General features: G+C 43.0%; 1 protein-coding gene across 1 annotated transcript; it reads left to right on the top strand.

The window, feature by feature from the left end:
• On the top strand, positions 1 to 26727 carry LOC122935292. Its single transcript, XM_044291058.1, has 5 exons — positions 1 to 49; positions 2017 to 2164; positions 3307 to 3460; positions 3945 to 4340; positions 26595 to 26727. Exons 1-5 carry the CDS (start codon positions 29 to 31, stop codon positions 26725 to 26727), a joined length of 852 nt encoding a protein of 283 aa, XP_044146993.1. The 5' UTR covers positions 1 to 28.
• Positions 26728 to 27067: the final 340 nt, after the last annotated feature.

The following is a 27067-nucleotide window of genomic DNA, read 5'->3' as shown; positions in this document are numbered from 1 at the left end:
TGGAAGCGCTGGCCAGCTGTGTCACACCATGAGAAAAGCCAGCCACAGTGTAAGTTCTACAGCTGTGTTCTTGGGAATGTGGTGTTTGGGAAGTGTGGGGAGGGGATAGATAAGGGCACCGGCATCAGGACGGCTACTGCACATTCCAGGGGAAGGTTGTGGACACAATGCAGGCTACACTCACGTTATTTTCGAAAGGTGGGTAGAGTGATTCCTACAGGCAAATGTCATTCACTCCAGTTTCCCTCCATACTAGATTGAAATGATCTTGGAATTACATCTGGGACTAAAAATCAGTCTTACATTATATTTCTACTAAGTCTAATAAATATATACACTAATGTAAAGCTGATTTGTGGTCCCCGATAATTCCAAAATCACTCCAATAAGTTATGGAAGGGGCCTGGAGTAAATGACTCTGCTGTGGCACCCTTTATCTACAAGCATACCCCCAAATAAAGATCCCACAGAAAACCTCTAGAGTAAACACCCCATTTAAGACCCCAAATGACAGCCAACAGATCCTAGCCATTAACCCTTTAAAAACTATATGACCGAACTGTAAATCATAAGCTTTAAGGGGTTGTATGTGAACACATTTGTCCGGTTAAACAGAGGGAGGGGGCTCCCTCTGTCACCCCATCAGTGCCCTGTGATGTGACTGTGGGTACATATCGCTCAAGCCTTAATTAACCACTTTATAAAATAAATGTCTTATTTATAATGCACGGTGAATGCCAGAAAGGGTCATATCCCATCTGTCCCCACCAAAAACACTGAAAAAGTTATCAAAAAGTTGCAGGTACCCCAGAATGAAAACAGTTTATAATACAAAAAAAGCCTCATACAGCTCCATCAACAGAAAAAAAAAATCCAAATAAACTGAATCTCAGAATATAATAACCCAAAAACAGATTGAAAAAAAAAGAAAAAGAAAAAGAAGCATGTACAAAGGTTGGAAGTGTGGTATTGTCATGGATCAGTCACTGGATTTATTTAATTGTTATCCACCAAAAACCCATGCACTCTCAGCTACTATGCATGTGTATTGGGGAGTTGAAAGAAACAGCTATCCTAACACTGGATTCACATCAGCTTTCATTTTCCGTTCTTCTGATCCATTCTGAAGAACAGAAAAAAAAACTGATCCTGTAAAAAAAAGGGATCCTGTGCATCCATTATGAACATTGTGCATCCATTTTAGCCATTTACATCAGAGATCGTTTATTTATTTTTTAAGGTGAAAAAAAAATTCCTGCATGCAGTACTTTTTCTCTGTCTAAAAAATGGATCTCAGGCAGAAAGGGCTAAAAAGTATAATCTGTTTCTAGTGCTAAGGCGTGAGTATGTGGGGGGAAGGGGACAGGGCGGATATTTCAAGAATATGGCACATATTGGGGCTTGATCCCTGGATCTTCTGAGATTCTAGCAACACCCCTGCTGGTCAGTATTAGGCAATGCCTTCCTTCTTTCCAGCTATGATACTTAGAAGTGAGACCAAGTTTAATATTGGTTTCAGAAGACAAGATAATCTTGTTGCTCACAGTCTAAGGCTACATGCACACGACCGTTTGTTTTGTCCGCATCCGAGCCGCTGTTTTAGCGGCTTGGATGCGGACCCATTCATTTCAATGGAGGCGCAAAATAAGCGGAGAGCACTCCGTGTGATGTCAGCATCCGTTGCTCCGTTCCGTGCTCCGCATAAAAAATATAACATGTCCTATTCTTGGCCGCAAAAGACGGTTCGCGGACCCATAGAAGTCAATGGGTCCGCTGAAACAGCGGATGCACATCGAAAGGCATCCGTATGTCATCCGCTTCCGCTGTTTCAGCGGAACCGTTTTGCAGCAACTTGTGTATAAAGGAATTTAAGTTTTGAAGTTTTAAAAAAAAAAAAAACAGGAAGTTGGCACATGTTCAGTGCAGATTTCAGTCTCCAGGCCACAGTGATTTTTCTGACAGGAATTTATCTTTAATTTTCATAATGGCCCGTTGGAATGTGGATAAATTAATTAGTTTAGTCCAGGAACGTCCGGAGTTGTGGGACACAAGGACAAATCTCTACCACGACCGGCTAAAAAAGATGGGTCCTGGGAAGAAGTGGCAAGACACATGAGGCCATCGGAATGGGCACGTGCCAACAGCAGAGGTCGTGTGGATATAGGTTAGTTCAAGTGAGGTCCTTTTGTGTATTGTACGTGTGTTGTCAATAATGATTTTTGTAGTAGTTATATGCGGTCAGATTTGTGTCCCTTTTGTGGACACGCTTTAATTGTGGTCTGGGCCGTGCATGTGTGGGAACAGATATTACAATTTCCCCATCACCATCATGTTTATAAAGCCATGTCACCTTCTTGGCTCCCACACACTGTACAGTATGTATAAATACTTGGGGCCTTTTAGTTGCAAATGAGCGGTCCTCCCGGCCTGACCTTCCAGCACTGTTTGGATGCAGATAGCATTATAGAATTATTGTTTGTGTTGCAAAGTTAACACTTAAGTTTCTCTAATGTAGTGGATAACATTCGCTGCATTTTATGCTACTGTTCTCCACTACATTTCTGAACTGTATGGGTTTCCCTGCATCAGCAAAATCACCAAAACGCAATGTCTTTCCCATCATTTGCTGATTGGTGCTGCAATGTTGATTCCTTGTGGGAGGATCGCTCGGCTGCAAGGGGCCTTACAGTTTTGGTGACATGTGGGTCTATTGTAATGGCTTTTTCCGCCTCCTTTTTTCTTTTCAAGGGCTAGTCATAAGCTTACTTATTTAAAAATAAATGCAATTCTCTTACATTAGTCTCCAGTGCCGCACCCCAGTAACACAATGTACAGTTTAACATTGGCCTGGTGTGTATTTAGTAGTGCGTTTGATGATCAGGTACTGTTCGAAACACTGCTGCTGCCCACACCTGCCACGGCATGTTGTACAGGACATGATATTTCTGTGGTGGTGTTTTGCCTGGTGAGGTGACAGTGTCTTAAGCGACACCAATAGTATTTCTTGGGTAAAATAATGAAAATACGCATTGTAGATGTAAATACTGAGCTAACTCACACTGGTCCATGCCTCTGCTGTTTATTTACTTAATGTTGCCGGGCCTTGGACCTATGTGACTGTGATTTGTTGACTCTGGGCTGTTTTCCAGAACCATGTCCTATACTGTGCAATGTGATGGCCATATTCCCATGTTAGGCATTTTAAATGTCGCCTTTTTTGTTTTCCCTTTTTTTTTGGATACTTTGCACTGTATTATTGGAGATGGATATGTCATATTTTTATTGTACCAATTTTTGTTTCCACAGTTAAAAAAACCAAAACCAAATGGAACAGTTGTAGGGATCAGTTCCATCGGGAAGTCACTGAGATGGTGCGGAGTGGTGAGGGGGCTCCTAAGAAAAGACCCTACATATACACGGAGCAATTGCGCTTTCTTCGTCCCGTGATGGATCTTAGGCTGTAAGTGAATTATCCTAATATTTTTCAGACACCAAATGTATCTAAATATATATACCTATAACATTTGACACTATGACAATATTGCTGACCTTTCCTTCCTGTTTTGCATGCAAGATATGATGTGCTTTGGTTATCTACAGGATTGTCCGTGTTCAAAAATGTGGTTTGCAACATACCTTTATATACACATGGGCGTAATTTCAGCAGCTGGCTAGCTCCAGAATATGTCGGCATGTGTTCATGCTTCAAAGGCCTATGGGTGAATTTTTCAGAATATACACATCCACAGAACGACAATTGATTTCCTGATATCATGTGGTTCCCATGGTTTCAATATAAATTTATTACAAATTTCCAGCCCTTGTGTGATGTGTGTAGTCTCCCCTTTATTTTGGCCAGACATCACTATGTTTTGCATTTTGGTATAATTTCAAGTTTCTTTATTTGGCTTTTAATGCTTCTTTTGAAATCTGTTCCCAAACAGTACTGTTGACAGTCTGGAGGACCCAGAACCACAGCCATCACCACAGTCAGATCCGGGAGGCGCAGAGACCCCTCCCGTCTTTTCGCCAGAAATGAGTCCCACAAATCTGGCAGAAGAAGAGTCCGAAGGTGTTCAAAGGGGACTTGCTGGGCCTGGTGAAGTGAACCCTGATGATAGCCAAAGGCCACAGAGTCACAGAAGGAGGTCCGCCCCTCAGGCTTCTTCTGGGATAACAACTAAAGAGGTGATTGACTCCCAAGTCATTCAGTACCTAGCCCAGAAGAGGGCTGAAGGGCGTGAGGAGGTCTTGATGAGGGGGCTGGCACCTTTACTACAACAAGTGCCACAGGAGAAGCAAGCAGCATGTATTGCTTCCATCACGTTAGTCCTGGAAATGTATGGGCACCCATATCAGGGGGACATACATTCCCTAATTGATCGGGTGAGACGGCAAGTGGTCTTGGGCCCTCATCACCAACAACAAGGCAGCTTACCACCTAGGGCAGCAACCCATCACGCGCCCTATTATAGCCAGCAAAATCTCCCTTTATCCCAAGATTCTAATCCTCCTTTTGGCCAGCCAAATTACCCTCCAACATATCCCACAGGGGCACAGGATCCTGCCAAGGTTCGGCCAGGACCCTCATATGCTGCTGGATCTTTCACAAGGGATCTGATGGACTTATAATATAATATTGTTGTTTTATTGGTTTTACAAAAATATGTCATTTTATTTTTAAAATGTTATTGACATTACTTGTCTGTTTTCTAAAATTGGTCTGGCTAGTTTGACAGTAAAAATTGTGCTGGTAAAAATGATGTCTTATGTTTTCCATTACCAATTTTACATTTCAAAACATGTATTATTAAAACAAACACAAACACATTTTACTTTTTTTATTATTTATAGAGGTATTAGAAGGTTTATGGGACCGTGCAGCAAATAGCTGTTTTTTTGTTACAGTGTAATCTAAAAACTTTGGGATACCAAAAAGTTTTTAGCCCAAATTTTTGGAGTATGGTCCTTAAACCTCAGCCCACAAGCCCACGTCAAGGGTCCTCTTTCTCTTGTGAGTCCCTACACTCAACTATAACATAACATGTTATAAAAAAAACTAACAAGCCCAAAAGAAATTAAAACCTGCCACGAATAGCGTCCATCTGCCATGGCACGGACCCCTCTGGGCTGGAAAAGAAGTCTGCATAGAGTTCCCGAACTGCAAGACCTGCAGTCCCAGGTCGTCTATGCAAGGTCAGATCCAAATCCAAACCTGATGACGTAGAAAATTCTTCCATGTCAACAGAAGAGGAAGCCTTGTGAATCCTGATGAAGTTGTGTAGAACAACACAAGCTTGAGTCACCAGGGTGGCATTCTCCGGATCCATCTGTATGGATGACATAAACACCCTCCACTTGCTAGAGAGTATTCCAAAGGCGCACTCAACATACCGACGGGCACGAGTCAACCGGTAGTTGAAAATGCGCCTCCTGACATCCAAACCGCGTCTGGGGAAGGGCCGCATAACATGGGGTGTCAATGCAAACCCTTCATCAGCAACGATGACAAATGGAGCCGGCGGACCTGCATATCCGGGCAGTGTTCTGGACTCGGGCAGGGCAAGCTGTTTGGCACGAAGCCGTTCACCCATTCTAGAAGCACTAAAGATCCGAGCATCCGCAGTGCTTCCATAGGACCCGATATCAACCATTATAAACCGGTAGTTACTGTCAGCAACAGCCATCAGCACTACCGAAAAATAATGTTTATAATTGAAGAATCGGGTCCCTGAGTTGACCGGCTTCTTCACACGGATGTGCTTGCCATCCATTGCCCCGATGCAGTTTGGAAACTGCGCGGAAATTTGGAAGCCCTCAGCGATCCGAACCCAATCGTCCGCCTTGGGCTGTGGCATCACCGTCTCTCGGAGTTGCTGCCAGATGACATGGCAAGTGTGACGCACAATCCGAGATATCGTTGAGGTTCCTAAAAGAAACTAAAAATGCAGTGATGCAAATGAGTTACCAGTTGCCAGGAATCTGTGGGAAAAAAAAAAAAAACTATCAGAACTCTTTTAAAAAGTAAATGCATTATGAACATAATACCTAGTTTTGGTGATTGCAAACACGTGTTAAAAACTTTAATAATCATTAATAATAAACAATAATTCAAACCTTAAACTACGAACATAACTTCAGACCACCCCACAACCCAAAAAAAAGGGCCACTACTACAACAAGCTCAGTTTACACATACAGCATTCACTTAATTTCCATGCTGAAAGTCAGAGCAACGCAGTTAGGGAACTACTCGATTAATGCATGATTATGGGAAACACAAAAGTACATTTTAGAGTGTTATTTGAAAAAAAGATTATCAAGAAAATAACAAAAAAGGAAAGTTCATCAGACATTTGCACGTCTAACAACACCCATGTTAATCATGACAGAAGCACTAGACATTACTGTTAAATAAATAACACATTGCTTACCTCAGCGTGACGATTAGCCTTTCCTCTGGAGAAATGCAGCGCCTCATGGTCGTGTCCTGAAAGGTGAGGACACCACGGAGAGACGACAGCAGGATATCAAACGTTGACACGGACATCCGACAGTAGGCAAAGAACTTTTCAGGATGCAGACGAAGATCATTGTACAGGGTATGAAAGTGTCCTTTCGTGAACCGTTGAGAAACAATGGGATGGACCCAAAATCTTCTTCTTCTCCTCGGCTCCTCGGACAACGGAATGGACTGATGTCCCCATCGCCAAGCAATAAGCCAGTGCAGTAGACCCTCATCAGAGTCTTCTTGCATGTTGAAAGCACAAAATTTGCAGGTAGCAAAGCCGATCAAACCAACCACAACCAATATACTGGAAAGACTGGAGAAAATGGCCACCAAACACTCAGATTACCAGCATATATACCTGTATCCTGGGAGGAGATTGCAAAAATGACACAATTTCCTGCTTCCGTGTTTTTTGCGGTGCGCAAAACAACGGAAGACATAAGGACACCCAACGGACACAATTTGCGGCAAGATGGAACGGATGCGGAAGCACAACGGAAACCAACTAGGAAACAACGGATCCACAATTTGCGGACCGCAAAAAACAAACGGTCGTGTGCATGTAGCCTAAGAGTCATTTAGGTGCTTTTTTTGCAGACATTTATGACAGGCCTTGTTGCCTTCAAGGGCATAAGGCTGCCATAGCAGTCTAATGGCTCCTTCAATCTCTGTAAAGGGAGGACGTTCGGGACCCAGGAGCTCAGTGCTCACAGAATTTCACTGCTTGGATGCTGAGGGGTTAAAAGGTCATGATTGGCGTAATTGGTTGTAGGGTTGTAATTGGAGATAAGCGAATCGAAGTTGACAAAGTGGAATTCGATCCGAATTTCAGGAAAATTTGGATTCACATCGAATCTGAATTTCCTCACGCTTTGTGGTAACGAATCACATTGTTTCCTAAAATGGCTGCTGCACGTGTTAGGACATGGAGCAAGGAACTCTGGGAACGAGGGATCACCCACGATGACATGCATGCGGCTAATCAGCAGCCAGCCAGCCCTGTGATGTCACAGCCCTATAAATAGCCTCAGCCATATTGGATTCAGCCATTTTCCAGTGCACTTAGTGCAGGGATAGATGTCAGCAGGCGCTAGGGACAGTGGCAGAAAAGACTTTAACATTTTTATTTTGCTGTATAAAAGTTCAGGGAAAGGATAGGGACGAATCATTCCACAGTATTGAAGCAGAACAGGGTTCAGTAGGGGAGGTTACAGTCTGGGTAATAAGAACAATCCTATTACACCTTGCTACACTGACTGCGGATCCAAATTGCCATTATACAGTTCTGTAATTCCAGCAAACCGTTCTTGTTATTGGGTGCAAGTGCTGTTTGATACAGAGCAAAATGTCCAATACTGATTGGATACTGAATAACCAAAATTCCAGCTAATTATCAAAAGCATCACAGAAGGACAGGAATTAAAATTTAACTTTTAATCACTACTAAATAGAAAATCACTTCATCTCGTTGTAAAACATATTAGACAAACATGGACTAAACCACCACCAGTGACATACAAAAACACATAGGGGGAAGGGCGGGTACACCACGTTAGGGAGAGTTATCCCTACTCAATCCCTAACTAATGCCTCAACCCACAGGAACACCCTGATGGTGGGTGGCCTGTAGTCCTGTAATTATCCTGCCTTTTATTGCCCTACAAAGTCCCAAAGTGTTTCCCCAAGCCTTGGTTCATCAGGGAAAAGATTGGGCAAAGAAAAAATGTGATAGGTAATAATTGGTCCACACTTACAAAACAGCTATAAAAAAGGTAGTATATCTGATCGTAAATATGTGAGGCCTTATTGGTGCAATCAATATGTAATTTTACCACGATAAAAAAAAAAAAAAACTGTTTAATACAGCCATTAACAGGGTTTATTAGAAATAAATATTTCTACATCTTATTTGCCCTTGTGCGGTGCAGTTATATGTTCTAAAGCATGGATGGCCAACCTGTGGCTCTCCAGCTGTTGTAAAACTACAACTCTCACCATGCACTGCTGTAGGCTGATAGCTGTAGGCAATCTGGGCATGCTGGAAGTTGTAGTTTTGCAACAGCTGGACAGTCGCAGGTTGGCCATTCCTGTTCTAAAACATTTTTTGCCTTTTATTAGTGGGGGTGAAAAAAGGGCTTATTAGCCGTTGTGTGGTGAAGTGAGAAAATTACAGCCCTTTTTGGCGTGCAGTAGTGGCAAAAAATATATATTTGCCGTTCAGCGGTGCAGTTATATGTTCTAAAGCCCTTTTTGGCATGTATTTGTGGCAAAAAATATATATATTTGCCATTCAGTGGTGCAGGTATATGTTCTAAAGCCCTTTTTGGCATGTATTAGTGGCAAAAAAATATATATTATTTACCGTTTAACGGTGTTCTAAAGCCCTTTTTGGCATGTATTAGTGGCAAATATATATATATTATTTGCCGTTCAGCGGTGCAGTTATATATTCTCAAGCCCTTTTTGGTGTGCATAAGTGGAAAAAAATAACGGCCTATTTGGCCTAGTTATATGTTCTAAAGCCCTTTTTGGTGTATATTAGTGAAGGGGGGGGGGCGAATTAGCCGTCGCGTGGTGAAGTGAGAAAATTACAGACTTTTTTGCGGTGTTTTAATTTCCTTTTTATTTATTTATTTGATCTAACAGTATGTCAGACAGAGAAGTGCCAGGCCCTGCACAGGGGAGTGGCAGAGGCCTAAATGTTTCTGGCGCAGGAACAGGTCGCAGCAGAGTAAGGGGACGTCTCAGCAGGAGTCGCAGCGAGAGGCCGCCTGAACTCCCAGTGTCATCTAGCGGTCGTGTCTTGACCAGCAAACCAGAGGTTCCTGAACGGTTGACTCGGTCATCCACTTCGTCCCAAGTGACATCAGACACCCCCAGCCAAGAGTCGGTGGGTTCGTCAGACACAACTCTCAACTGGCATGGCCCACGAGTAGGCACTGTGCCCTCACCTATCCTCAACCTGCCTCAGTCCTTTTCTGTTCCCTCAGCCAGAGAAGTATTATATGCTGTAGGCTCAGCTCCACTATGCAGCGAGGACGAGCTACTAGAGGAAAGTCAGCAGCTACTGGCCAGCCAAGATGTGGAGGAGACATCCGCCGCTTCCTCCGGTAGGTGGGCAAGTAGTGCTAAGGAGAGTGGTGTGGGATCTGGTGTTGTGAGCGGTCAGGCTCCTGACCCAGAGACCGTTGAGGAGGACATCAGTGACATGCAAACACTACTTGATGATGATGTAGCTGATCGCACTTGGGAGATGGCTGAATTAGGGGCTTCATCATCATCGGGAGAAGAGGGTGGCAGCTTGCCTGTGAGTTAGCAGCGGAGCCAGCAAGTCGCTAGCGTGTCTGGGAGTCATCAGGGTGGCAGCAGTGGGAGGTTGGGAACAAAATATGCGCGTGGTAGACCACCCACTTCGCAGGAGCCTACCTGCCCATAAATTAGTGGTGCAGGGTTTCACGGAAGCAGTGGCAGTAGCAGTCAGTCAGTGCAGAGGGTTGGGGGTAAAATCACCTACTCGGCGGTGGGCAGTTTTTTGTTAAGCTGCCAGGAACAGGTTAACATGGCCATTTGTAGAATCTGTGGGCAGCAGGTGAAGCGTGGCCAGGGTGCCAATGTTGGCACCATGGCCCTGTGTCAACATATACAGCATCACCATAAAGTGGCCTGGGAGAACCGTGGCTCTTATATGGTGGTCCAGCCTGCTGCAGCAACCGCTGCATCACCCAGTGGCATTAACCCAATTTTAGGCAGTCAAGGCTCCATCACCTCAGCCGAAGGGAGCTGTCTGTCCTTCCCATCATCTAGCCAAGTTCCTGGTGCTGAAGTCCCTCCCTTTCCAAGTGGTGGACTCTCACTCTTCAGAGAACTGATGGCTTGTGCCGAGCCGAGATGGGGAGTCCCAGCAGTCTTTTTTTTGCCAAAAAGGCAGTAACAGCTCTGCACAAATACTGTATGTAGAACAGAAGGTGTGCCAGTCCTTGAATATACCAAGTAGATATTCAAAAGAGTGGGATTACGTCCCACATAGGAGTTATTCTAAGAAGGCAGAATTTTAGATCATATATACAACCATATCGGGGATATCATCAACCCGATTTTAGACAATATGATGATTTTAGACAGGGAGGAGTTCATCAGCCAAATAATAACTTCCACTCGCAAAGTGGGTACAGACCACCATTTGAACAACATCATTACGGGTATAGAAATGAAAATATGTATCAACAAAATTACATACATGGTGAACAACATAGGAGAGGGAGGATATATCAGCAAAAATCTTACAGGGAAGAACATGAAAAAGTAGAAGTAGAGGTTCGATCAATAATCAGAATAAAGAAACCCCAAACAAACAAAATTGTCCCCACCAAGGGATAAAAGGGCATTCAGAGAAACAAGGGGGGAGGGGAAAGAAATAGAAAAATTTAAAGTGGGGACCCCACAAACGAGAAGCCATATAGAGGCAAAAGGGGAAGGATAAAACATAGGCCCAAACCTCAAAAAGAGCAAAGGGGAAATGTAGGGATTTTTAATTTAAGCAGCCATGTTCTATCAGAACAAGAAAAAAGTGTACTAGGCAGAGGCTTGTAATTTGCACCCACTAAGCGATTGAATAAATCTGAGGCGTTTTTAGATGTTCAACAAATACATACGGAAACTTAATTTGGCCAAATACTTTGTAAATAATCAGATCCCGGTATTAAAAAACGCAGGACATAAGAATGGTATAATTGATACCAAGTTACGGGAAAGATCAAAGTTTTTCGCAAAAAATAAAAATAATGAATGTATAGAGGCATTTAAGATAGGAGCACTTAAAGAAATTGAGAAAATTGATGCAAAAGGAGGAAAAAGGGGCGTTGGAGAGTCTGGAAAAAAAAACGAAATATAGTCATAAATATAGTCATAAAGCCAGTGGACAAAGGGGGAGGAGTCGTAATAATGGACATTCAAAAATATGAAGCAGAGTTAAGGAGACAACTAGCGAATAAAGATACCCTTTCAAGGCAAATCCACTACCAAAATACAAATTGGAGTTAGATGAATTGTTAGAAAAAGGCCAAAAAAAGGGATTATTAATAGAAAAGAGTATGAAAATTTAGATATTAAAACTCCAGTGACACCAGTCATATATCATTTACCAAAAATACATAAGAGTGTCATAGTTCCCCCGGGGAGACCAATCGTCTCGGGTATTAACTCTCTAACTAGTAGACTGACTGAATATAGCGACTACTTTCTCCAGAGTTATGTAATACAGGTAGTGTAATAAAACTAGTGAACAACCTAGGACCCTGTGGAGAGAGCATATGGTTAGCTACTATTGATGTCACCTCCTTATATACCGTTATCCCCAAGGAACTGAGTTTGAGGGCAATAAGAAAAGTGTTAAATGAGGTTTCTGTTATGTCCTAGTTGCAGGAGGAGTTTATTTTGGAATGTGTGGAGTTTTTCTTGAACCACAATTACTTCTGGTTCAAGAAAAACGTCTATCTAGTCGGGACGGCGATGGGGGCGAAATTCTCCCCCTGTTTCGCCAACCTCTATATGGCATCTTGGGAGGATCCCATCCTCGCTAGAAGTACACGATTTGTCAAATAAAAAATCTGGCGAAGGTACATCGATGATTGCCTATTGATCTGGGAAGGGCAGAAACAAGGTTTGGAAAACTTTATTAGGGATCAGAATAGCAATGATTGGAACTTATAATTTACAAGTGACATTAGTAACAGTGCGGTGAATTTTCTGTATCTGACCATATTCATTAAGGAGGGACGTTTTAAAACGAAAACCTATTTCAAAGCTACAGATGTGAAAAGCTATATAGATACTACTAGCTGCAATGATAAATCATGGCTGAATAATATTCCAAAAGGCCAGATAAAGAGGACATACCGCAATTGTAGTGATGTTACTAAATTTAGAGAACAAAGTCAGATTATACAGGATAGGTTTGCTGAGAAGGGATATGTGAAAGAGGAGTTGCCGATCTGCAGTAAAAATATAGAGGTAGAAGAAAAAAAGGGAGAGAAAGAAAAAGTAAATATTAATAGAGATTATCGCTTCTCCTTTTTTACCCAATATACCACACAAGCAAGTTAGATTAAAAATGCCATTGGAAAAAAATGGGCAATACTTAAAAATGATCCAGTTTTGGGAGAAAAAATCCCAGACCACCCTGACCTCCATTATTTTTAGAAAATCCCCTAATCTCCGCATTCGCCTAGTACATAGTGCTATTACCGCAGATGGGAAAAAGAAAAAGAAAGGACAGATCTCTACAGTACATACAAATAAAAGAGATAAGGATTTTAAAATAATGGTAGAAATAACTTGTAAGAGTTCGGTAGTAATCTACATGCTGGAGTGCCCGTGTGGCCTCCAGTATGTAGGTCGCACAATGAGGAAGCTTAAAACCAGAGTACAGGAACATATAAGAAACATTAAAAAAAGGCTTGGAAACGCATGGAGTCTCGCTACATTTTAAAATTGCGCACCCAAAAAATCCAAGAGGACTTACCTTTGAAGGGATTGAGTTATGGAAAGGGAATTGGTGGGGGGGGGGGGGGGGGTGGAGCGATAGCAAAGATTTGGTGGGGGGGGGGGGGGGGGGGTGGAGCGATAGCAAAGATTGATCACCAGGAAGTGAAATGAATTTATGAGCTGGACACTATCCAGCCGGGAGGTTTGAATGTAGAATTCGATTTAACCATGTCTGGTAGAGTAGATGAAGTTCCGTGATGACATACCCATTGCAGATAAAGTCCGTATCAGAGGCTGGCTCCGGGATGCAGGATTGGCTGAATAGAATCATGTGGTGCTGATGAGGTGTTTTATCCTAATGAGAAAGATTTCATAATAAGGATTTGGAGAATGGGCAGAGGGATAGCAGAGCAGGGAGAGGCTGGTGCTGCTACTAGGGGGTCATACCATGGGGGAGTAATAAAGCCCACCATAATGCCTCCCCCAGTAGTAATAATTCTGCTTATAATGTGACAGTGCAAAAAATACCCCCTTGTAATGCCCCCATTTGAGCTAATGTCCTCATAGTGCCCCCATAATGTGCCAGTATAAAATACCCCTATATAGTGCCCCTAGTAAATGACCCCATAGTGCTCCACACCCTCCTTCCTCCTAGTGCCCCCATAATGTACCAGTATAAAATGCTCCAGTAGATGCCCTCAGTGTCCCCCATAATTTGCAAGTATAAAATACCCCTTCTTAGTGCCCCCCGTAGATGACCCCATAGTACTCCTCTCCCCCTTCCCCATAGTACCCACCATGTGTGTCCCAGTATAAAATTGTACTGTACAGAGAGCCCATATAAAATACCCCTTCTTTGTGGCCTCAGTAGATGCCCCTATAGTGCCCCCAATCATGTGCCAGTATTAACAGCCCCCCCGTGCCAGTAATAATAGCCCCTATGCCAGTAATAGCAGCCCCCCTGTGCCAGTAATAGCAGCCCCCAGTAATAACAGCCCCCCTGTGCCAGTAATAACAGCCCCTCTGTGTCAGTAATAACAGCCCCCAGTAATAAGAGCCCCTCTGTGCCAGTAATAACAGCCCCCAGTAATAAGAGCCCCTCTGTGCCAGTAATAACAGCCCCCAGTAATAAGAGCCCCTCTGTGTCAGTAATAACAGCCCCCAATAATAACAGCCCCTCTGTGCCAGTAATAACAGCCCCCAGTAATAAGAGCCCCTCTGTGCCAGTAATAACAGCCCCCAGTAATAAGAGCCCCTCTGTGCCAGTAATAACAGCCCCCAGTAATAAGAGCCCCTCTGTGTCAGTAATAACAGCCCCTCTGTGCCAGTAATAACAGCCCCCCCTTTTGAGCCCACTTCACATTTTGGGACCTGCAGTGGCAAGGATTTGTGGCAACGTATTGGTTCTTTCAAATTACTTACAGTCCTTGAGCCTGTTGGTGTCTGCCAAAGTGCACGGCAGCGCTCATGTGTAGCGCTGTAACTACGATCAGGGACAATACATGTCCTTTAAGGCCCACTGGGTGAATGTGGTTCCTGCACAGCTACACCGGCAACTTGGCCAAGTGACGCCGCTTCTGCCTCCATGTTGTCACGCTGTTGGTCCTGCGATTCCTATCCGCCTCTGCCTCCTCATCCTCCACCATATCCTCAGCCTCCAATGCAGGGACAAGTCACAGAGCCCCTCCAGCATACCATATGTGCAGAGCAAAGTGGTGTCATGCTGTTCTGCACCTCGTTTGCCTGGGCGAATGGAGTCACACAGGGGAGGAACTGCTCCATGTCATTCATCAAGAAATCGAATCCTGGCTTTCTCCGCAACAACTCAAAATTGGAACCATGCTGACCGACAACCGGAAGAACATGGTGTCGGCGCTGCATTGCACACATGCTCAATCTGGTTGTCAAGCGGTTCCCGAAGTCTTCCACCCATCTGCAAGACGGCCAGGAAACTTTGCATGCACTTCAGCCACTCGTACACCGCAAACCACACCCTCCTTGAGCTGCAGCGGCAGAACGGAATCCCCCAATATAGGCTGATATGCAACGTTTCCACAAGTTGGAATTCCACCCTCCATATGTTGGACCGACTATACAAACAGAGAAAGGCCATAAACGATTTCTTGATGATCCAAGCGGACTGGAGTACTCCCCTGTGTAACTTTGATGTCAGCCAAAGGCATCTCATGCATGACTCCTGCCATTTGCTCGGGCCCTTTGAGGACGCCACGTTATTTGTCAGTCACCAGGACTACGGAATTAACAACGTCATTCCATTGCTTCATGTCCTGGAACAGGTGATGGTAAATCTGGCTGGTCAGGGGACAGGAGACGTGGCGTTTAGATCTCACAGCCACAGGAGCCCTGTGGGGGCTGAACTGGAGGAGGACATTGGAGCACAAGCAATGTGTAGTGAAATGGGTGGTTTTTAGACACAGGTGACAGGAGAGGAGGAGCAGCCAGAAGAGCTACAGGGCGATGAGGAAGACGAGCAGAGGACCCAGACACACCTGGCAGTATGCAGTGGAGATGGAGGCAGGGAGTCCCTCCGAGTCACTTGCACAAATGGCCCGATGCATGCTCACTTGCTTGCGTAGTGACAGCCGAATTGTCATCATTCGGCAGAGGAATGACTTCTGGCTCTCCACCTTGTTGGACCATCGCTAACGGTTCAAAATGGGGGCCTTTTTTACACCCGCTGAGAGGGAGGACAAACTGAACTACTATAGAGACATCCTATGTAGTCAGTTGGCCGCTGCCTATCTGCATCATCATCCATCCTCTCGCAGGTCTGATGAGGGGGTGCCCTCTGCGCTCACATTCCTCTGCCATGGCTGCTGCGGCAGGGTGGGGGGGTAGGAGCAGTTCCAGCTCCATCAGCAGCAACTTGAGTCTAGAGTCGCTGATGAGCAACTTTCTTCACCCGCCTAGTGAAGAAACTACTCACCAGCAGCAGCAGCAGCAGCTAGACCTGGAGCAGGACCTGAACCTGCAGGTGGTGGCATACTTGGACAGCACCCTGCCACCCCACATTGAAGATCCGCTGGACTACTGGGCAGCATGACTGGATTTGTGGCCGCAACTGGCAGAGATTGCCCTAGAAATGCTGTCCATTATCCATGGTGCCACACCAACACTTTGACAAAAGAGACCAGTTTCTTCTGGCTACTAGTGATAAGCGGCAGGGGCAATATTTAAATTTGCAATATTTCACCAATATTTTGCAGAATATTTGTCATATATTCACAAATTCGAGATTATAGTCTTGATTGTGAAAATCGGCAATGTATTATTCGCTTAATGCGCGCGAAATACCGGCGTGGGTCACTTATGCTAAATTTTTCAAGCTGGTATAAGTTTCCTGAGACTGAAGAAAATGGTTGACACGGCAGAACATTAGAATAACGTTATATGCAGATAGAGTGCTCCAATAAATTTGTGCTTGCAAATTTTTTGCAATTAATGATGCACATATTTTTTCGCAATACGTTGCAACTTGTATAGTATGGGGCAGGCAACTTTTCTATTGTTTGCTAGGGATGTTGCTAAGCTGTGACAAAGCCTTCTCATTGGCCCACAAACTAGAAGAAGGAAGTGATGATCATCTGATGTGTACTATGTTAAAAAACAAACAAAAAACGTATTATTGTTTTTGCCTCCATGTATTTCTACCCACAGTGACTCCACATGTTCATGTCCCTCACTTATATCTTCTCGGACTGTGGGCTTTAGACAGAACTTTACATAAAGGCAGACCCCTTCCCCTCTCCGGTTTTGGCGATCCTTTCTAAACAGACTGTAACCCTGTACATTAACTGCCCAGTCATAGCTATCGCCCAGCCATGTCTCAGTTATCTCCACTATGTCATAGTCCTCCCCACACATCACTAATTCCAGTTTCCCAGTTTTATTAGTCAGGCTTCTGCCATTATAATACATACATTTAAAAGATTTATGTATATTTTTTACCCTACACCTTTCCTTCTGAACTGTTCTAGTCCCTCCATCCATTCTTCCCCCAGTCCCATTATCTTGCCCCCGGTCTCTATCAATCTTCCCATCCTATAACGTAATTACCCTACCCTCAGTTCCTAGTTTAAACACTCCTCCAACCTTCTAGCCATCTTCTCTCCCGACACAGCTGCCCCTTCCCCATTGAGGTGCAGCCCATCCCTACGATAGAGTCTGTAGCCAAGAGAGAAGTCGGCCCAGTTCTCCAGGAACCCAAACCACTGCTTCCTACATTAGTTCTTGAGTCACTTGTTAACCTCCCTAGTCTCCCGCTGCCTTTGAGGTCCTTGCCCTAAGCTTTTTACCTAAATCCCAAAAATCATTTTTAAGGACGCTCCACCTACCTTTTAACTTTGTCATTGATTCCGATATGGACCATGACCGCTAGATCTTCTCCAGCCCTTCCTAGTAATCTGTCAACCCGATCCGCGATGTGTCCAACTCACCAGGAAGACAACACACCGTTCAACGATCCCGGTCTTTGTGACAGATCGCCCTATCTGTACCACTAATAACTGAATCTCCCAGTTATAGTCTCCCATCTCTGTTTTGGATCCACTCCTGTTATTTTTTTGGGGACTTTAGCAATACTAATGGATTACTGACCAAATGCTGACTGAGTAAAGGTGGATGCTCCACAGATAGGATCTGTTTTTTGTGGGTTATTGTTCTGAGACAGAGGACCCACATTGAAGATCCGCTGGACTACTGGGCAGCCAAACTGGATTTGTGGCTGCAACTAGCAGAGTTTGCCCTGAAAAAGTCGTTCCCTGTCCGTAGTGTGGCATCACAGTGGGTGTTTAGTGCGGCGGGGGCCATATTTACCCCAAGGAGAACTCACCTGTCCACCCAAAATGTGGAGAGACTGACCTTTGTCAAGTTGAATCAGGTGTGGATCAGGATTTCCACCCACCAATACCTGATGGATCTCACCCAAACCTTAAAAAAAAAAAAACGGTTTCTTCTGACTACCTGCCTCAGATAATACTCTGATGCTTCCACCCGCCTGATGCCACACATCAGATGCCAAGTGCTCCTTCTTTCACCCACCTTCGTCAGCGTGTACTGGTATTGCCACCCACCGCCCTACTCTGTCACTAGGTTACTTTGTTGTCTCCTGATGCTGCTGCAGCACCCTTATCCACATTATGTCGCCTTGTCACTCTGTGGTATCCTGATGCTGCTGCCATTTCCACACTATGTCACCTTCACACTCTGTGGTATCCTGATGCTGTTGCTGCCATCTCCATACCATGTCACCTTGCCTCTCTGTTGTATCCTGATGCTGCTGCCATCTCCACACTATGTCACCTTGCCACTCTGTGGTATCCTGATGCTGCTGCGTTATCCACACTGTCACCTTGCCACTCTGTAGTATCCTGATGCTGCTACCATCTGCGCGCTATGTTAACCTTGCCACTCTGTGGTATCCCCCTGATGCTACTGCTGTAGCCACCTCCAGACTCTGTCTTTGTGCCACTCTGTGGACTCCTCCTGATGATGCTGCTGCTGCCACCTCCACACTCTGTCATTGGGCCACTCTGTGGTCTCCTCATGCTGCCGCCAGCTCCATACTCAGGCATTGAACCACTCAGTGGCCTCCTCATACTGCTGCCAACTCCAGACTCTGTCATTGTGCCACTTGGTGGACTTCTCCTGATGCTGCCAACTCCAGACTGTGTCATTGTGCCACTCGGTGGCCTCCTTATACTGCTGCCAACTCCAGACTGTGTCATTGTGCCACTCGGTGGCCTCCTTATACTGCTGCCAACTCCAGACTGTCATTGTGCCACTCGGTGGCTACCTCATACAGCTGCCACCTCCAGACTCGGGCATTGTGCCACTTTATGGCCTCCTTATACTGCTGCCAACTCCAGACTCTATCATTGTGCCACTTGGTGGCCTTCTAATGCTGCCAACTCCAGACTCTGTCATTGTGCCACTCTGTGGCCTTCTGATGCTGCCAACTCCAGACTCACTCATTGTGCCACTCAGTGGCCTTCTACTGATGCTGCCAACTCAAGACTGTGTCATTGTGCCACTAGGCGGCCTCCTCATACTGCTGCCACCTCCAGACTCTGTCATTGTGCCAATCGGGGGCCTCCTCATACTGCTGCCAACTCCGGACTCTGTCATTGTGCCACTCGGTGGCCTTCTCATACAGCTGCTACTTCCAGACTTGGTCATTGTGCCACTCGGTGGCCTCCTCATACTTCTGCCATTGGGCCACTGTGTGGTCTCCTCATGCTGCTTCCACCTTACCACTATGTCATAGGTCCACTCTGTGGACTTCTCATGCTGTTCCCACCCTCCTCACTTCATAACTGGTCCACTATTTTGACTTTTGGCCTGGCTGACATCATCATTTATTTGACCTTTCTTCTGATCTGTCAAAAGGAAGGAAAAATGAGATGCACAACAGATCCTGTCTGTGTAGCAGCTGTAAGGCCTGTATGGTCCCATCAGAATTGGCTTCTGTTTTGGTAGCCAAAAGCAGGAGTGGGTACAAAACACAGAAGACATGCAAATATTCCATGCACATGTCATCTCCGTTTTAGATCCACTCCTGTTTTTTTTTTTTGTGCATTAGCAATACTGATGGATTATTCAGCAAATGCTGACCAAGTGAAGGTGTGTGCTCCACAAACAGGATCCTTTTTTGTGGGTTATTGTTCTGATGGACAAATTAATCAGTGACGTCAACACAAACTTACTGCTGACACCCTCTCCACTCTGTCAGGGAGGGCTCTACTTGTATACGCATTTAATAGATCAAGTTCTGCAGACATCTATGTGGAATCAGCTAAAGACGGTGTAAAAGGAGTTAGCTTTTTCTTGGCGCTAACATCAACCTGTAAGGCAGAGTTCATACTTGAGTTATTTGGTCAGTTTTGGCCCCGCGACTGCCTAAATAAGTGAAGTGTGCAGTGATTCTGCATGTCATACGGACTCACACTATTATTTCAGTACTAAAGCAGACTCCCTATGCGTGTTACTACAAGGCACAGTATTCTACACCACTATAAAGGCTCTCAGCAGCCAGGAAATACGTAATTTGCCGCTAATATATTCGGATCAAACAAAATTTTTCCCAAAAAATTAGGCGAACCAGTGAATTTAATTTTTTTAAAATTGCTCATCTCTAATTATAATGATCGGTTTCTTCAGGTAGAATGAAAACTCTGAAATGATTTGAATTATCACATATACATCTAGGCATTAAAAGAGAAAGCACATGGCTGCTATAAATAATCAGAAACCTTTTAGAAACAATTTAATTATTTTACTTCACTATATCTACAGTGCTGCCCATAATTATTCATACCCCAATTTTGTCTTAAAGTTACTTTTATTCAACCAGAAAGTAATTTTTTGATGGGAAATGACATAGGTGTCTCCCAAAAGATGATAAGACGATGTACAAGGGGCATTATTGTGCAAAAAAAAAAAAAAACATTTCTCAGCTTTTATTTACATTTAAGCAAAAAGTGTCCAGTCCAAAATTATTCATACCCTTCTCAATAATCAATATAAAAGCCTTTATTGGCTATTACAGCAATCAAACGCTTCCTATAATTGCAGATCAGCTTTTTGCATGTCTCCACAGGTATTGTTGCCGATTCATCTTTAGCAATGAGCTCCAAATCTTTCAGGTTGGAGGGTCTTCTTGCCATCACCCTGATCTTTAGCTCTCTCCACAGATTCTCAATTGGATTTGAGTCTGGACTCTGGCTGGGCCACTCCAAAACGTTAATGTTGTTGTCTGCTAACCATTTTTTCACCACTTTTGCTGTGTGTTTTGGGTCATTGTCATGCTGAAATGTCCACTGGTGCCCAAGGCCAAGTTTCTCTGCAGAGTGCCTGATGTTGTCGTTGAGAATCCTCATTTATTTCATGGTGCCATTTACTGTGATTAGGTTCCCTGGTTCATTGGCTGAAAAACACTCCCAAAGCATTAGGTTCCCACCACCATGTTTGTCAGTGGGGATGGTGTTCTTTGGGTTGAAGGCTTCTCCTTTTTTACGCCAAATGAAGGAAACATCATTGTGACCAAACAATTCAATTTTTGTTTCATCTGACCATAACACAGAAGACCAGAAGTCGTCTTCTTTGTCCAGATGAGCTTTTGCAAAGCGGGCTTTTGTGTGCCTTATCTGGAGAAGTGGCGTCATCCTTGGTCTGCAATGTGCAATGTCCGTTGGATTGTCTGCCTTGAGACATTGCCACCAGCAGAGCCGTGATTGACCAGTATGGCCTTGGTGGTGATCCTTGGATTCTTTTTCACCTTTCTAACTATCCTTCTGGCCAGCACAGGTTTCACTTTTGGCTTCCAATCATGTTCTCTGAGATGTTCCACAGTGCGGAACATCTTGTATTTTTGGCTCAAATGTAAATAAAAGCTGAGAAATGTTTTTTTTTCCCACAATAATGCCTCTTGTACATCGTCTTATTATCTTTTTGGAGACACCTATGTCATTTCCCATAAAAAAATTACTTGCTGGTTGAATAAAAGTAACTTTAAGTAAAAATTTGCCAGGGGTATGCATGATTATGGGCAGCACTGTATTTCTTCTTTAAACTGTATAAAAAACTGGAATAAAAATACATTTTTTAATAGAAAAGTCATATATCACATCAATTCCAGTAATGTTTTCAGTACCGTTATGAAGAAAAGGGCATCATTCATCTGCTTGTATCAGTTTGGAAATGCTTTAAAGGAGCCAGTTGCATCTTTTTAAATTCATCAATACAATGCTAATACCTTTCCCTTCCCTGCCATAACTTCATAAGCACAGTGATAAATCCTATTAGTTTTTCTTTGCTAAGGTAATTAATTAGTAAGGCGGATGAGATAACGTGATATTATAGTTTTGTGCTACAGCAGAGGTAAGTGCAAAGGAAGGTAACTGCTTCACTTTATAAGATAGCTATTTACTTGGCTGAAACATTGCCAGTTAACCTTGAGAATAGAAACTTAAGAGGCAACTGTGAAATCTGATTGATGACAAGTTAAAGTCAAAAGGGATGATATAAAAATAGAAGATGGAAAGCAGAATAATGCATTCAGACTCACGCACTTATTGTGTGAATTGTGTACAACTAAACCAATCCAAATATTCAGAAGTTTTTCACTCTTAGGCAATTGCATTACGTTTACATAAGGCTTCTCCTGAAAACCTATTAATTTCTTAGAGATCCCATCAACACTAAATGGGGATAAGCAGCCATAGACCTTCTAAGCCTTCTCTTTTTTTATGGTAATGTCTTCCATGGTTTGGCTATGATGAGAATGTTAAAGTGTACAATACCTCCAGATTTATAAGAAAATAGGTCAAGGACTTTTCTAAATCACTGCATTAGGAAATTTTGCTGTTGACCTGCAGCATGGAGCGGCCAGGCTCTGTGCTGCAGGCTGCACTTCACTAGACAGTGTCTTGCTCTTACTACTGGGCTACCATCTTTAGTTGGTAAAAACCAATACTGTAGCCTAGGAAGCAGAGTAGGATGCAGGCTAGTTAAATGCAGCACAAACTTTAGCTGGTCCATGTTGCAGTTTAAAAGCCAAATTACACAATAAAAAGATATAGAAAAAGGATTCTAAACTATGTAAAGTAATTAAAACAAAAGAGGACAGTATACTGCTACAGATGGACCTGAATAGATTGGAGGCTTGGGCAGAGAAGTGGCAGATGAGGTTTAACACTGACAAATGTACGGTTATGCACATGGGAAGGAATAATGCAAGTCACCCGTACATACTGAATGGTAAAACACTGGGTAACACTGACATGGAAAAGGACTTAGGAATTGTATTGAACAGCAAACTAAGTTGTAGAAACCAGTGTCAGACAGCTGCAGCCAATGCCAATAAGATAATGGGTTGCATCAAAAGGGGCATTGATGCCCGTTATGAGAACATAGTCCTGCCACTTTAAAAATCATTAGTCAGACCACCCATGGAGTACTGTATACAGTTCTGGGCTCCTGTGAACAAAACAGACATAGCTGAGCAGAAGAGGGTTCAGGGGAGGGCAACTAAAGTAATAACTGGAATGGGTGGACTACAGTATCGTTAAAGATCAGCAAAATTAGGGTTATTCACTTTAGAAAAAAGACGACTGAGGGGAGATCTAATAACTATGTATTGTGACAGGGTGTCACAATGTTTGGCAGAGAAAGTGCTGGATAGTGTGTACATTGCACCAAGTTTCTGGCACTTCATGTGTTAAAAAGCTCCAGGAAGGTTTGATTTTCTTTGTTTCCAGAAGCTTCCTGGGAAAAAGAAAGCCAGTTTAGGGTCCTGGAGCCGGTCAGGGAAGAGTTGGGTGGGTTCCCTGACCACCCGGAGCCAGTCCAGGTTTTACCTGCCTGGGGGACTGCTCACACAGATGTACTAAGTCAGCAGGCCCGACACAAGAGCTCTCTCTCTGGGAGTCTGGGCAGTCTGTTTGAGAAGCTGCAAGCCTAGGTGCTCTGAGAGCGGTCGGCTTCTCTACCTAACTACTGAACTGTAAGTTGCTCTGTTTTTCCCCTTGAAAATGCTCTTTGTGTTTTGTGTTATGAGTTTAGTCATAATACATTTTTATTGGTTTTTCTTCATTAGTAAAGAGAACAATTCTTACATACTTATTCACTTGTATGGTAAGCGAAAGTTGTTTACAATAGGTCATGTGAATAATACTTATTACATGTATTATAGATTACTTTACATACAGTAAGTATCAGTTATATTGTTACTGATCAAGTACGTTAATTATTTCAAATAAAGAAAATAATACAAAAAGAAAATTATGAAAATGAATATATAAAAGAAGAAATAAAGGTAAAGACAAAGTGGAAACACTTTAGAAACCATTATTAACATCCCTCTACTGTGAGTTCGTATTTGTATGTCATATTTGTTATTGACATATTTAATGTTTTGACCAGTCCTTGACATCTGTTATGTATATACTTTTATTTTGGGTAGTAAAACAGCCAAGTCCTCCATTTTCTTTCTATAACACCTCTTTTCCCCCTAATCGTTGCATGTATATGTTCGTTTATGTAGTTTTTTTATACAGATTCTGTAACTTCACTGACTTTAGGAATTATGTTTGTTTTCCAATGTTTTGCTAACAACGTGCGGTAGGTAATGAAGATATGCATTATGGGTATTTGGACTAATGGATCTATCGCTTCCACTCCTATATTCAATAAGGCTAGTTCCGGAGCAAGCAGAATGTTTTTTCCTGCTATCATGTTGATTAATTCATGTAAGTCCCTTTTAAGTTTTCCTAACTTTGGACATGTCCAAAAGATGTGGAAAAGAGTACCACATTGGTTACAATTCCTCCAGCACATATTTGAGCATGTGTTGTAAAATTTGTGCAGCTTTACTGGTGTATAATACCATCTAGATATTGTCTTAAAAAATTGTTCTCTGTGGTTAGTGCAAGTGGTGGCTTTTTTGAACAAGAGCATTGCTTTGCTCCAATGGTGTGCGTTCAAAGGTTTATTCACATCTGCTTTCCATTTTTGCTGATATACTAGTTTATCTTGTGATATATCATTATTTGCTAGATCATATATCAATTTGAAATATTTTGTTGTTTGTCGGCTAGGTGACATATCTAATAGATTTGATAGGTTGTGTGGTAAATATATTTCTGTGTTAGGGTACTTCTCCCAAAGTTTTTTTTAAAGCAATATAGGTAGGTTTATCTTTATTAGTTAAGTAAAAGCTATTTTGAAGGTCTTCAAACTCTAGGATCTTATTGTCCCTGATTATCTGCTTAAAGGATGAGAGTCCCATGTCCGTCCATGAATCAACGTTTTTTAGTGATGTAAAATGTTTAAGGTGTGTTAGTTTTACATCATATTTTACCATGTTTGGGAGGTTTCTGTTTGTTTTGAGGTGTAGGTTCCATGCTTCTAGTTTTGCTCTAATTGTGGGTATACACATCTTCGGTAAGTCAGAGAATTTGTTGGCATTCACTATCAATTGTGGCCAGTCAGAAGTTTGGAAAAAATCTGTTTCTATTTGCGTCCATGGTTTCAGCTTATCTTTATCTTTAAGCCAATCTATGGATTGTGCTATAACGCTGGGTTCAGACCTGAGCGTTCTGAAACGAGCGCTCTGTATGCGCGATTGTACGGGCGTTTACAATCGCGCATACAGAGACTGGCGTTCACACATTGTCGCGCGTTCCCGAATTTCTATGTGCGGGAACGCGCGACAAACGCCCAAAAAAAAGCTCAAGCACTTGTTTGAGCGTCGGGCGTTTTACAGCGCGATTGTACGCGCTGTAAAACGCCCAGGTGAGAACCATTCCCATAGGGAATCATTGGTTCTTGCCCGATGTGCGTTTTACAGCGCGTAGGAACGCGCTGTAAAACGCTCAGGTGTGAACCCAGCCTAAGGGTGGTATTGTGATATGCTGCTAAGTTTGGAAATGCGATGCCCCCATTTGGAATCTTTTTACTAAGGATGTGTGCCGAGATTCTGCGTTTTGAGTTTTTCCATATAAAAGAAGAGGCTTGGGTTTGTAACTTTTTTAGAAGGGAACAGGGTAGCGATATTGGTATTGTCCTAAATTTGTAGAGGATTTTTGGCAAAACAAGCATTTTGTAGAGTGTTAATCTACCAAACCAGCTCCATTCTCGATTTGAGAGTGTGTTTATTTCTTTTTGTAGTTCGGCAAGTAGTTTAGGATAGTTTTCTTTTATTAAAGTTTGTTTATCTGAAGCTACTTCTACTCCTAGAAAGGTTATGGATTTAGGGTTCCAAATAAAGTTGTAATTTTGTTGTATTTTGGCTATAATGTTTTTATGCAGTCTTATTCCCAATATGTGTGACTTATTTTGATTTACTTTGTGGTATGATATTGTCCCAAAATTATTTAGTTATTTTTGAACTTCCCTGACAGATTGATTTGGGTTTGTTAGAGTTAGAATCATGTCGTCTGCGAACATGCTAATTTTGTATGTTCTACCGGAAATTTTGATGCCTTCAATTTTTTCATTATTCCTAATGCTTGAAGCTAGGGGTTCTATAGCCAATATAAATAATATCGGTGATAGGGGGCATCCTTGCCGGGTTCCATTGCTTATGTAAAAAGCATCTGAGAAAATTCCATTGCACTGAACCCTAGCTGATGGTCTAGAGCAGTGTTTCCCAACCAGTGTGCCTCCAGCTGTTACAAAACTACAACTCCCAGCATGCCCGCAAAGCCAAAGGCTGTCTGGGCATGCTGGGAGTTGTAGTTTTGCAACAGCTGGAGGCACGCTGGTTGGGAAACACTGGTCTAGAGTATAGTGAGAAGATAGTTTTGATGAAATTTTCCGGAAATTCAAATTGTCTGAGGACCGATTTCAAATATTCCCAATGTAGTCTATCAAACGCCTTCTCTGCATCTAGAGAGAGGAGCAGAGAAGGCGTTTTCTTCATTTTGGCCCAGCAAGCTAAATCTATGATTCTTCTAGACCCGTCATATGGTTGTCTATGTTTAGTGAAGCCCACTTGATCCATGTGTATTAATGATGGCATTATGTCCTGCATTCTATATGCTATTAATTTTGCGTATAATTTTATATCTGTGTTTAACAGAGATATAGGCCTGAGATTTCTGGGGCACGTGGGTTCCTTCCCTGGTTTGGGGAGTGTGATGATGTTTGCCGCCAGCATTTCTGAGGGGAATTCACCATCTTCTCTGGCTTTGTTAAAAGTTCTAGCTAAGTAAGGAATCAGGATATCACTATATGTTTTGTAATACTCTGATGAGAATCCATCAGGCCCCGGAGATCTACCCGACTTTAATGTCTTGATTGTCGCTGCTATTTCTGAGTCTGTAAAGGGCGCGTTAAGTAATTCATTAGTATCTCTAGTTACCTTTGGTAGTTTACAGTTGTTTAGGTATTGGTTGTGTTGTGCTTGAGTGGGATGGGATAATGTGGTATCATCTTTTAAGTTGTACAAATTATTATAATATTGTGCAATCTGATTGGCGATTTCTATTGGATTAGATATATTCTCCTTTGTTGATTCATTGATTAAGTGATTGATTCTAAATTGGGTTCTAA

The sequence above is a fragment of the Bufo gargarizans genome, chromosome 4, assembly GCF_014858855.1.
Source record: "Bufo gargarizans isolate SCDJY-AF-19 chromosome 4, ASM1485885v1, whole genome shotgun sequence".
In the NCBI taxonomy this organism is placed as follows: Eukaryota; Metazoa; Chordata; class Amphibia; order Anura; family Bufonidae; genus Bufo; species Bufo gargarizans.
This window is presented reverse-complemented; position numbering and strand designations above follow the sequence as displayed.